Genomic DNA, 14,101 nt, shown 5'->3' with positions numbered 1-14,101 from the left:
TATTTAGAACATCTCGAGTATCTTGTACAAAGAATGGTAGGGTAGTTACCATTTCTTTGATCATGTTGTCCAGGTATCTACCGATATGTTCCAATGGGCCATTGTCAGCCGATACTATGGGCCTTTCTGGTGGTCTAGTTGGGTTCTTATGTACCTTTGGTATAATGTAGAAGGTGGATATGTTAAATATATCCACCTTCGGGAATTCATATTCCTTTTTGGACAATAGATTTGCCTCAAAGGCTCATAGTAATCGGTAATTTAATTCAGTTACCAGTTCATAGAAAGGACTGCCGGTAGTTTCTGATAGGTGTCTTGATCATGTAGCTGTCTGAATACTTCCCTCTCGTAGTCACTATTGTTAAGCAAAACAACATTTCCTCCTTTATCGCTTCTCTTGATTGTGACATTTTTAGCATTACGTAATTGATCAAGGGCCTTTATTTTGTCTTTGTCTAGATTGTTTTGATTATTTATCTGCCAGTTAAAAGATTTAAGATCTGCTTGGACTAATTCCAAAAATACACTTATCAACTTAAGGAGATTTAGTTTGCATATGTAGCGCTATACAAGTTATTCATTCATTCATTCATTCAACTTATTTTCATTAATATTTGGCATCCTTTTAGATCTAATTTTTTTTATAAATTGTATTTTTATCAAAGTGAAAGAAATAACATAATGGTACATATCACACAGTATTTTAGAAACATCAAATGAGAGAATGTAGGTTTGAAAGGAAATTTGACACATAAACAGAAATAATAAGATAAAAATAAAATAAAATAATAAGAAAAAAAAAGGAAATAAAAATAAGAGGAAATAAACACCAGGGCAATATATATCTGTAATGGTTGATCATCCAGCAGAAAACGCTACCTTACAATGAAAGACTGTCTCCATCATCAAGAGGGTGAGAGAAAAGCGGGGGAGGGGAAATGGAATAAGAGGGATCATTGAGAAACCCTAGTTGGATTTCGAGGTGATCTGGGTATGAAGCCTCCATTTAACTGTAGGATGCTACTATAGATTATCTAAAGTAATATCAATGAGAGGAGCTATATATAGAATGATCCCAGGGTTTCAATATCTTATCAAATCTATCAACGGCATCCTCCATCATGGCTGTCATATACTCCACTCTACGGATATCATTAATAACTTGTAACAGTTGAGTCTGGGTTGGGGGAGAGGTGGATAACCAGCATGCAGGAATAGCTCTTTTTGCTGCTAATAAGATGAATGAGGCCAGTTTATTTGAGGCCTTTCCCAAACCAGGGTTAGATCTAATTTTTAGTTCCATTTTCCTTTTCCAGGAATTAGTTATCGTTCCTATATTTTCTTCAACAAGGTCTTCGCTCTCATTTTCATCCAATAATTCAATTAGTTCCTGTAAGGATTGCTTTTCCCTTTCATTTTAAGCAGAATTTGGTTTTATTTGTTGCTGTTCAAGCATCGCTCTGAGAAGTAATTTTCTGAGAAAGAGGCTAATGTCTTTAAAGACCTCAAATTCATCCATATTATTTAACTGTGAAAACGAAAAAGACCTTTTTGAAGTAATTTAATGTATTTTTGATTTAGAGTAAATTTTGAAAGGTTAATCATTTTTAGATCTTGTTCTTGGTGTAGATCACTGATTATTTCTCTATTTAATCTTTCTGACTGTGTGTGCATCTGTTGGTTCTTGCCTGTGTTTTGGTATGGCTTTGGACATTTCTTTGTATGTTTCACTTTTTTGGTATTTTGATTTTTTCCCCTTCTCCCGAGAGGCTTTCTTGTCTAAAAAACTTACTTTTTTCCTATTGCTATCGTTGTCGCTATCTGATGAGAGAGATCCTCCCTGTCGTTGTTTACATTTACTAGATCTACTTCTTCCTCTCACTTTAGTTAAATCAATTTTTTTCTATTTCTTTTTTCAGGAGATCATTATATTTTATAAATTCTAATTTATCTTTGAAAGGATCTGGTGCTTTGGTACTTTCAGCTACTTGGTCTGATAATTCAACAAGTTGTAATTTTTCTTCTTCAACTATAAGTCACATGATTTCAATGCCATGACTAATGTACTGGGCTTTCCATTTTTCTAAGAACCTGGAATTGTGAAGATGTTCAGCGGGTATTACTTTTTCCCTTATTCCCCTGGGAATAATTTTGTTCTCTATATAAGATTACAGGGAAGATATATCCCATTTTCTATTTAAGTGTTTCACAGTTAGTTTTTTGTGTTTTTTAAATTTTTTATTGATTGAATCCCCTATATCAGGGATATTACAACATCTGGAGGTCCGCTAATTGCATATCCCTGCCCCATATCATCAACTTTCTGATCAACTTCCCTTGTAAACGCAAGTTTAATCCCTGTATCAATATCTTCACCTATTTTATATGTCATTAATCTATAATTAAAAAAAATAAAAATAAATCGGTAAGCACCTATGTTGTTATGTGGGAAAGAGAGGCGTGAATGACATGGTTCCCCTACACCCACAAGTACAGATTTTATCACTTTACTTCCCCAGCAAAGGAAGTGTGTGGGACCACTGTAAAGGTAAGCATAGGCATCTGTAGGGACCAGCATGAAACTGAGCCTGATGCTTTTTCCTTCATAAAAAGCATTGTTTCTTTTAAATACTCTAAATATGTCTAAACAGAATGCATTTTTCAAAGTTGAAAGGAGTTTGAATGTTAGAATCTAAAGATATACCTCCATGGAAAAGCATGGCAGTCATCATAACTGACTGAAAGTATGAAAAAAGGTCCTATTAATAATGGGGTGATAAGCACACTCTCTAATCATTCTCTCCTTTCCTGTTGCCTTTTATTCAATGACCCATGCTTACACTATTTATATACTGTATAGCTACTGCCCACCATGCCCACTCTGACATGTCAAAGCTAGTTATTTTCAAAGACACCCTAAGCCATCAAATGCAACCTAATATATTGTTTTGGCCTAATACATATAGAAGCATTTTATATGGTTTGAGTAATTACCAGTTTTGATCACTTGGAATGGTTCCCATTTTTTCTCCTCTGCTAGCCCATAGTATAGCCTTTTCTTTTTTTATATATTTTTTACTGACTATTGACAGTGATGCAGACATATATTATCTGTGCTTTTCTGTGTACTGTTATATTATGTAATTTGACCAATGATTATATATTTTGTGTCTTTCTCTTGTAATGAAAGTTAAACTGAACTGTAGTTATCTGCTCATATTTCTTTTACCTCCAATTTTGTTTTGTAGAACCTCACATCCAATGATTTCAGTTTTGATAGTAATGGTTTTATAGCCATAATTGATGGTCTTGCAAAGTTCAGTCACTACCAGTTTTGGATTACTGCAAGCACTATATTTGGAGATGGAAACCAAGCTAGTGAGATGATTGATGTTAACACAGAGCAAGATGGTAGGTCACCAATAAAATTCCCAATTGGTTTACAGTTGTATAGAATATGTACTTGTGTGTTTTTTTAACGTACTGGGCCCAATTACAAGATGCAATAAGCAAATCTGCCAATGTTCTATGTATCAGAGGCATTTTAAAACATTACTGTATTTACAGTATAAAGCAGGCCAACTAGGACATTTTGTTCTGGCCTGCAGCTTGAGTCCTCACACTCACTGCAGGGACTGGTCTCTTTAGCCACTTCAGTCCCGGAAGATTTGACTGCTCAATGACCAGGCTTTTTGCAATTTGGCACTGTGTCGCTTTAACTGACAATTGTGCAGTCATGCGACGATGTATCCAAACAAAATTGACGTTATTTTTTCCCATAAATAGAGCTTTCTTTTGGTGGTATTTGATCATCTCTGCAGTTTTTATTTTTTGCGCTATAAACAAAAAAAGAGTGACACTTTTGAAAAAAAAAAATATACTACAATATTTTTTTTTAAAAAAAAGCAAATTTTTTCCTCAGTTTAGGCCAATATGTATTCTTCTACATATTTTTGGTAATAAAAATCGCAATACGCGTATATTGATTGGTTTGTGCAACAGTTATAGCGTCTACAAAATAGGGGATAGATTTATGGCAGATTTTTTTACTAGTAATGGCAGCGATTTGCGTTTTTTTATCCGGACTGCGACATTATGGCAGACATATCGGACACTTTTGACACATTTTTAAAAACCATTGACAATTATACAGCAATCAGTGATATAAAAAAGCACTGATTACTGTGTAACTGTCACTGGCAGGGAAGGGGCTAACACCAGGGGATGATCAAGGGTTTAACTGTGTTCCCTGACTGTGTGTTCTAACTGTGCAGGGAGCGGACTGACTATAGGAGATGACAGATCATTGTTCCTAGCTATTAGGAACTCACGATCTGCCCCTCCTCTCCTCGCAGAACAGGGATATGTGTGTTTAAACACACATATCCCTGTTCTGACTCTCGTGCCTGCAATCACGTGAGGCCGGCGGTCATAGCGACTGCCGGCCACAAGCATTGGCACCTCCACAATGCAGCCAACGTGAGCGCCTACTTTTCCACTTAAAGGAGTCGAAGTACAGCTATGATGGTTCATGGGATCGTGCCAACCTGCCGCAGTATAATGATGGCAGCTGGTCGGCAAGTGTTTAAACTTTGTCAGGTTGCGGGACTTTTCCTGCATACTCCACTCCTCCCGTACTGTACAGAGCAAGTCCTGAAACCTGAAAAAGCCTGCACCTCCCGGCAGCGCTACACATTGGTTGCTAGGATCGCCATGCAACCATTGAAGAACTTCATTGGAGTCCCGCTGTTACCAAATCTTTTACACAGGGTGCCTGTGTAACAGCAGGACCAGAGCTGGAAGGTGCAGCAGATTTGCACTGAAGCTGGGGATTGCTTGCTAGTTATTTCAGAGCACATGAGAGGGATTTCTGATGAAGAGGCAAACGTGCTGGGGGGGGGGGATGAGGGGGACATAAATGGGGGGACTCTGAGGGGGACAAAAAAGTACATGGGGGGCTTTGAGATGAACACAAATGTATGTGGGGGCTCTGAGGGGTACATAAATATCTGTGAGGGGATCTGAGGGGGACACAAATGTATGTGGGAGGCTCTGAGGGGGACACAAATGTACATGGGGGCTCTGAGCGGAGACATAAATGTGAATGTGGGGGGGCTCTGAGGGGGATACAAATGTGTGTGAGGGGGCTGTGATGGGGACATAAATGTGTAAAGGGGGCTCTGAGGAGGACATAAATGTGTGTGAGGGGGGCTGTGATGGGGACATAAATGTGCAAGAGGAGGGCTCTGTAGGGGACATGAATGTGCATGGGGGCTCTGAGGGGGTCATAAATGTGCATGTGGCTGTGATGGGGACACAAATGTGTTTGAGGGGTCTATCAAGGGGAAACAAAAATGTGGGGGGCTCTGATGGTGACACAAACGTGTGGGGGAACTCTGATGAGGACACAAATTTGCAGAGTAACTCTGATGGGGACACAAATTTGCGGGGAGACTCTGAGGAGGTCACAAATTTGCGGGGAGACTATGATGGGGAAAGAGATGTATGGGGATACTCTGAAGGGAACAACGATGTAAGAACCCAGGGCATGAGGCAAAGGTGCAAAGGATACAGGAGCACCACCCAGCACCGCTGCCAGTTGCCTGTCAAACTCTTTTCTATTCTGCTGCTTCGGATTCATTTGTAAATAACAGATTTTTTTTGGCCCCCAAACTTGTGTTAAATATACAATGTGCCCCTTGAAGGGAAAAGTTTGGAGACCCCTGGTATAGAGTATTAAAATTCTCTTATACTCGTCAATAGTATAAGACCCCTCAAATATCCAGCACACACACGCACAGAAACACACATATCAAAGTAGAACATTGGGGATGATTGCTCTTGCTCTCAGGCTCACTGACTATCATTTTTTCAGTTTCCTAAAAAATAGAATTTAACTAATGTTTGGGCTTCTATAGGCAACTGGGCTTTTGTTAATTGTTTTGACAATATCTGGCAGATTCACTGTACCATCAGTTTAAATCTTAGAAGTAAATATAATTCCTGTATGTGTATCTGTGGTCACGTGTGAGTAGTCATGAATCACAGCAGAGCTTACTCATACAAGGTTTTATGGGCCCAAGCCTGCAGATATACTTTATTTATTATGATATTTTTTTTCTAGTCCCTGAAACACCACCTATGATCAGAGAATGCAAAAATCTAACATCTACTTCAGTCTTGTTATTGTGGGATCCTCCAGAACGTCCAAACGGCATTATAACTGGTTACTACATACAGATTTATGGGCCACAAGGAAACAAGTCTTTTCCTGATACTATGCAAGTCTCCATCACGTTAAAGGATCTTGAACCATTTACCCAGTATTTTATCTTTGTTGCTGCAAGAACAGTAAAAGGAACGGGTCCTTCTATCCAGCTTCCATTTCTCACAGATGAAGCAGGTAATTGTCCTATGACATATTTGTGCTAAATTAAAATCATCAGAAAAGTGATCCCTTATAATCCTGTACATGTTTCCAGTTTCACTGTCTTCATCTGCTTTCTCATGTTTCTTCTTGAATTATTACATTTCTCTAACAAGGTCAAAGCTGTGCATGATATGTTCTTCTTTGGTGCTTAAATTTCATTGCTTTGACAGGTTTAGTTATGTTACAAAAACTGTACTTACACTGGTGGCATTTTATTATTTTGTCCTCTGCCACTTGACCAAAAGTCACACTGAGAGCAGAGTAGTTTGACGTTTTGTCATAGAAAGGATTATTTAATTATGCCCTGTGGTATCGCTAATTACAATTCTATCCTAAATGCATCTATAGCCTTTTTGCCTTGCTGATCTAAAAAGATATTTATATATGAATACTTTTCTGTTTTTGTTTTTTTTTTTATTTTTTTTAATATAAACGTGGTATTGTTTATTTGTTTATCATTGCTTTTTTTTTTTTTTTACCTTTATATCAAAGTAGCCTGTTAACATGTAAATTAAATTGTCTACTTTTTCTGTAAATGGGAAAAATAGATGATGTTGGTGATAACGTTCAGTGCTAAATGGTGGCATTTCATGCTATTTTCAGCAGCACTATCAGCATCTTTTCAAGTTTGCTTGTATATATATATATATATATATATATATATATATATATATATATATATATATACTGTATATATATAAATGGTATAACAGATATACTGTATACTGTATGTATTCATTGAGCTCCAGCCAAGTGTCTGTGTCTAGTCAGTACTACCTGCATAGTTGTGTGACCTTCCCTTTTGAAAACGATATCTCATCTAATGCAAGACAAGTGACTAGTCCTGCATCATATTTGATGATTTAAAGGGCACATTAAACTGCTGGAGGGAAGAAGATTTCTGGCTGCCATAGGACCAATGAATTTGGTAACTATTCCACCGTATTACACCCCGCTTTACTAAATGAGTATTACATCATAAACATGGTGTGGAATACCATAATGGCATTTTTTATAGCTGATTGGAGTTCAGCCTTAAGTGCTGCCTAAGAGGAGAATTCTGTAAACTAAATATGATATATTTTTATACGGGCTGCTCACAGAATGAACAGTAGGCTTCTCATCCATACATGCTGCAAGCAGTCAGGAAAATAAAGGCTACTGCAAGGATTTTTATGATAGTTTCTGTTATGAGATATCATGTTGGTCTTTGTTGTGGATGCTGACACTGGACAATACCTGAGGAAAATTGCAGTGGCTTTCTAGAAAATAAAGCATTATGAGGACCCAGTCACATCTGTGTGTTTTTCATGCAGCAGCACAGGCATAACACTTGCATGTGACAGATGCACCAAAGAAGCTAATGCCCCTTTTTTGGATGCAGAGCTTGGCATGTTTTAGCACATTTGCAGTGGGGCCAAACGCATGTTTGCTGGCCATGTTTATGGTGCAATTAACAAATGACAGGAACATGCATTCCAGGAACATGTGCAGAAGCGGGCATTTCTGCTCGTGTTCCCAGAATGCGCAGTGCTAGGGTTATATTAAAACCTTTCTTAGCCATGCATTTTTTGCATAGTTAAATACAGCATTGAAATACCTATATTTCTTGATCATACATCACGGGACACAGGAGCTTCATTACATAGTGGGTTATATAGGCACCTCTGGTGATTGGACACTGGTTGACCCCAATTAAGGAGAATTCCTCCCCTATATAACCCCTCCCATCTGGGAGGCACCTCAGTTTTTTCGTCAGTGTCTATGGTGGTTGGTCACGTAAAACATTAGCTCTATGCAGGTCCCTGCGAGGGCCTAAGGGCTACAACAAACTGGATCCATACCTCGGGCCGATATTTTGACTCCCAAGATGGTATGGTACCCGGGCCTCGTCAGCCGAAGAAGCAAGGTTTTGCCTGTAAGTCCTCTCCATTGGAAGACTGGGCTCTGGGAAAACCAGACTTGGTGTACTGTTTATACAGAGCGCACAAAAGTTTCTGGCAGAGCTTTCTACATGGCCCAGGTAGGAGGTTCTTCCGAGAAAGAGCCCCAGATAAACCTGAAGGTTGGCTAACAATACCCGCCGTGATGGGTGAAGGCTGGAATTTGTCTGGTTCAGCAATTCCTGCGGCGAGGACAGGTAAGGGAAGTTAATCCTGTATATATATATATATATATATATATATGAATGGATTTCTTCATTATGAGTAGTTGTATGTCTTACCTGGTTTCCACCACTAGAGGGAGTAAGAGCAGCCTGATGCATACTTACATGCCTTTCAATACACACGCTCAGTGAAGCCTGGTTCTCCAGCTGACTCACGTCTCCATTGCAGTCCCTGCCACAACAAGGTAAACAGGGGTCCCACGTAGTTCGGGGGTCCCACACAGCTCCGTTCTGTTCAGCTTCAATATATCTTGTAAAACCTCTGCCAGACAGTATTGTCTGGTTCTCCATTATCATAGCAGGGTCCTGAATCTCTGTTGCAGGTAGAGATTACAGCTTGGTCCAGGATAAGCATCAAGCTTATTGATAGAACATTGGTGGTTCATCACTTTGGCATTTACAATGTTAAGCTGACTATACTTGTTTCAAATTCCAGCCAATACCTACTTAATTGGTAAAAGTTCAAGCTGTGAGTGCCCATGTTGGCACCGTACGGCTAGACAAACTTGATTGAAAGTCATGTATGGCTAGCCTTAGCATTTTCACTGCAGAAGGACCCATTGGCTTTGTGTGTTCCCCTCCTTTTCAGTTTTGTTGAGCAGGAGATCAAAAAAAGCTCATATCATGACAAAATCAGAATGACAAATCAGGTATTTCTACCAGTTGCATTTAAAAATAAATTCAATGATTTTTTATATTAACAGAAGTGCATTGAGTGATTTTATATCCACCTTGAAATCTACTTAATGATAATAATATTTTTTGAAAATATTTGTGTATAATATTTAAAAAATCACTGCAAGCATTACATCCTTTGCATTACAGAGCCATCAGTACCTCCTTACAATCTGACTTTCATCAATGCAAGTGACAGCTCTGCTTGGTTGCAGTGGAGGCCTAGTCCAAGACCTAATGGTATTGTGTACATGTACAGCTTTCAAATTATGGAAAACAGCAGTCAGTCTATATTCTTTCAGGTAAATATATCCATAACTTAGGAAAAATTAAACAATTGCTATAGATAACTTAACCACTTGCTTACTGAGCACTTAAACCCCCCCTCCTGCCCAGACCAATTTTCAGCTTTCAGTGCTGACGCACTTTAAATGACAATTGCGCGGTCATACAACACTGTACCTAAATTAATTTTTTATCATTTTTTTCACACAAATAGAGTTTTCTTTTGGTGGTATTTTATCACAGCTGGGGTTTTTATTTTTTTGCTAAACAAACAAAAAAAGATGGAAAATTTTGAAAAAAAAATCATGTTTCATAGTCTGTTATAAAGTTTTGCAAACAGGTCATTTTTCTCCTTCATTGATATGCTCTGATGAGGCAGCACTGGTGGACACTGATAGGCTGCACTGGTGGGCACTGATAGGCTACACTGATGGGCACTCATAGGAACAGATACGGCGGCACTGATGGGGACCGATAAGGCGGCACTATGGCCACTGATAAGATGGCACTTATGGGCCCTGATGAGTGGCACTGATGGGTGGCACTGATAGGTGTTACTGATAGGTACCACTGATAGATGACACTGATGGGCACTGATAGGTGGCACTGATAGATGGCACTGGCACTCATGGGCACTGGTAGGTGACACTGATGGGCACTGGTAGGTGACACTGATGGGCAGCACTGTTGATGAGGCATCGATTGGTGACACTGACAGGTAGTACTGTGGGCAGTGATAGGTGCCATTGTGGGCACTTATGGGTGGCACTGTGGGCACTAATGTGTGGCACTGGTAGGTGGCTCTGGTGGGCACTGGTAGGCAGCAGTGTTGTGCACTGGCAGGTGGCACAGGTGGGCACAGATGAGCTGGTGGGAGCTGTTCTTGATCGGGACCAATGTCCCAGTGAGAGCCACCGGTGATCGGCTTTTTATTTTCTCCTCACGCTATCGGCGCGAGGAGAAAAAATAGCCAATTACATCTCTGTTTGCATCATATGATCAACTGTCATTGGCTGACAGCTGATCATGTGGTAAGGGGTCAGGATCGACCCCTTACTCCGATCTGTGATCATCCGAGTCTCATAGACTCGCTGATCACAGAGCGCACTATGAGCGACCCTGCAGGGGGCACGCAGGCTGCTCGGGCACAGGAGGACGTCTATTGATGTCCTCCCGGCAAATTAGGTCCAGGCTGTAGCCGCTATTCGGCTATAGTGCTGATCTGAAGAAGTTAAAGTGAATGTAAAATCAAAATGTTTTTCTTTAGTTAATTAGTCTTTTAGTTGTGAATAGAATGGGGAAAGGTTCAGGCCCCTTGTCATCTTTTTTGCTGTTTATGTACCTGCTGGGTAGATTCACCTCTATTTTCCCCGGTGTCCATTGTCACCGAAACAGAGAGTGGGGGAGAATCCCACATTTTACAGTTGTCATAAAAGACAGTTGTCATAAAAAATCTCAAAAGATGAGTTGGTTTCATCCTATTGCCTGATTTCAGTGTGAAAATCTATATATCTGTATATGCAGTGCCTATTTATATACAGTGGGCAAAAAATGTATTTAGTCAGCCACCAATTGTGTAACTTCTTCAACTTAAAAAGATGAGAGATGCCTGTAATTGTCATCATAGGTATACCTCAACTATGAGAAACAAAATGTGGAAACAAATTCAGACAGACAATCACATTTTCAGATTTTTGAAATAATTTATTTGCAAATTATGGTGGAAAATAAGTATTTGGTCACCTACAAACAAACAAGATTTCTGGCTCTCACAGACCTGTATCTTCTTCTTTAAGAGGCTCCCCTGTCCCCCACTCATTACCTGTATTAATGGCACCTGTTTGAACTTGTTATCAGTATAAAAGACATCTGTCCACAACCTCACACTCCAAACTCCACTATGGTGAAGACCAAAGAACTGTCAAAGGACACCAGGAACAAAATTGTAGACCTGCACCAGGCTGGGAAGACTGAATCTGCAATAGGCAAGCAGCTTGGTGAGAAGAAATCAACAGTGGGAGCAATAATTAGAAAACAGAAGACATACAAGACCACTGATAATCTCCCTCGATCTGGGGCTCCACACAAGATCTCACACCATGGGGTCAAAATGATCACAAGAACAAAGAGCAAAAATCCCAGAACGACACGGGGGGACCTAGTGAATGACCTGCAGAGAGCTGGGACCAACGTAACAAAGGCTACCATCAGTAACACACTACGCTGCCAGGGACTCAGATGCTGCAGTGCTAGACATGTCCCCCTGCTTAAGCCAGTACATGTCCGGGCCCAGCTGAGGTTTGCTAGAGAGCATTTGGATGATTCGGAAGACGATTGGGAGAATGTCATATGGTCAGGTGAAATAAAAGTAGAACTGTTTGGTAGAAACACAACTCGTTATGTTTGGAGGAAAGAGAATGCTGAGTTGCAACCAAAGAACACCATACCTACTGTGAAGCATGGAGGTGGCAACATCATGCTTTTGGGCTGTTTCTCTGTAAAGGGAACAGGACAACTGATCCATGTACATGAAAGAATGAATGGGGCCATGTATCGTGAGATTTTGTGTGCAAACCTCTTCCCATCAGCCAGGAAATTGAAGACGAAACCTGGCTGGGTCTTTCAGCATGACAATGATCCCAAACACACCACCCGGGCAATGAAGGAGTGGCTTCATTAGAAGCATTTCAAGGTCCTGGAGTGGCCTAGCCTGTCTCCAGATCTCAACCCCATAGAAAACCTTTAGAGGGAGTTGAAAGTCTGTGTTGCCCAGCGACTGCCCCAAAACATCACTCAACAAAGTATTGAGATGAACTTTTGATATTGACAAAATACTTATTTTCCACCATAATTTGCAAATAAATTCTTTCAAAAATCAGACATTGTTAGTCATATGTACATAGTGCAGTAAATACAGTGATGGGACTATAATATTCCAGATGTCAAAATATAGCTCAACACCATTACTGCAAGACTTTCTATATATTAATGTTCTGTGCATCCAATTATTGTTGTTACAGGGACAACAATAAATGGATGCACAGAACAATAATACATAGACAGTCTTGCAGTAATGGTGTTGATCTATATTTCGACATCTGGAATATTATAGTCCCATGACTTGTATTTACTGTACACATGAATAATAGCATTCTGTTGTGCAAGCCCCTCTCCTTACGTCATATTATTATTTTAATAAAAGCAACTACTAAAATGCACTATTGGAGCTGGCATGCTGACTGCTTTTTGTGCAGTGATGCTTTCCAACTATGCAGATTACCAGGTTGGAGAAAAAAAATATGGTTTGATCTTTAGCAAACAATAGAAAGGAACAACCCTTTGATGCTTCCAGCACAATGAAGAGAATTCCTATTTCTCTCAACATCCCCTACTATTGTTTATACATAGAGTTCTCTTGCTGAAATTGCCCAAATTGTAGATGTTTGTTTTTAGTGCTGCCCCCTGTAACCCTGCACCCATGGGGACTAACCCACAAGTGCCATTAGGGTAGATATGGCTTAGGTAGTCCCCATATTAACTAGACTGTTTTTTGTTTCCCAGAATATATCAGGAGCTCAGACAGAAGGAAAGCTAACCAATTTGGACCCATTTAAGACCTATGTAGCCAGTGTATCTGCTTTTACAAAAGCAGGGAATGGTAATCAATTCAGCAATACTATTCAGTTCACAACAGAAGAGTCAGGTATGTATGAATCTATAAATATTGACATATTGTACGTTTATCATTGTCCAGTCTACTTTGCACTGATGTTTTTCTAATAATCTGCTATTATAATTGATATGTGATCCAATGTTACTATGTGAATGTAAAATCTATATATTTCTTTAAAAGCCCCAGACTCGGTCCAGAACATGCGTTGTGTGGCAACAAGTTGGCAGTCCATCTTAGTTCAGTGGGATCCACCAGCTCGCCCAAATGGAAAAATAACTCAGTACGTCCTAATATTTCAAAATGTCGCTACCTTTGTTCGCACTACTGATAATGCCTACACCTTCAGGGATCTTCTATCCAATACCACATATAACTTCTCTATTCAAGCAGCAAATTCTGCTGGGAAAGGAAAGGAGGACATATGCAATGCAACAACAAAGTCTGAAGAAGGTACTGTATGTTATCTGACATGCAAATTGATAGCTGTTCAACTTTGAAACGTTAATATTTGTTTCAAAATAATAGTCCTTCCCTATATGCTTACTTGAATTTTCAGGTGGAGGTGTCACCAATGATAGCCCCCCCTGTTGAGCTCATGACAGATTTGCTTTAAAAATGATCAAAAAGGTGGCAGCAGCTAAAATTCACAGAAAATGTATGTTTGATTCGATTGTAGCAGCGCACAGATTTTATTAATATTAAAGCTAAGGTTTTGATTCTTTTGAATTGAAAATAATTGTATAGCTGCTGTCAGCTTTTTTATTAATGGTGTTCTGACATTAGTCATGGTTAGAGAGCCAGCACTGAGTCATTGACAGTACATTTATTTTTGACACAAGGTGAAATCAGATTAGCTTCACTGTCTCACAAC

The 14,101-nt window shown here is 39.5% G+C and overlaps 1 protein-coding gene across 4 annotated transcripts in view; it reads left to right on the top strand.

The window, feature by feature from the left end:
- Positions 1–14,101, top strand: part of PTPRQ (protein tyrosine phosphatase receptor type Q) — a 429,454-nt gene that overhangs the window by 247,983 nt on the left and 167,370 nt on the right. For all 4 annotated transcript variants that reach the window (XM_077471954.1, XM_077471952.1, XM_077471951.1 and 1 more), the window contains 5 exons: positions 3,249–3,411; positions 6,125–6,403; positions 9,423–9,574; positions 13,119–13,260; positions 13,411–13,680. In XM_077471954.1, coding sequence (XP_077328080.1) covers positions 3,249–3,411; positions 6,125–6,403; positions 9,423–9,574; positions 13,119–13,260; positions 13,411–13,680 — 1,006 coding nt within the window. The remainder of the gene's footprint in view (positions 1–3,248; positions 3,412–6,124; positions 6,404–9,422; positions 9,575–13,118; positions 13,261–13,410; positions 13,681–14,101) is intronic.

This window comes from Lithobates pipiens, unplaced genomic scaffold (assembly GCF_037356315.1).
Source record: "Lithobates pipiens isolate NorthernLeopardFrog02 unplaced genomic scaffold, aLitPip1_a1.2 Scaffold_8, whole genome shotgun sequence".
Lineage (NCBI taxonomy): Eukaryota > Metazoa > Chordata > Amphibia > Anura > Ranidae > Lithobates > Lithobates pipiens.
Note: the sequence above shows the minus strand (reverse complement) of the source record. Positions and strands in the feature narration are given on the sequence as shown.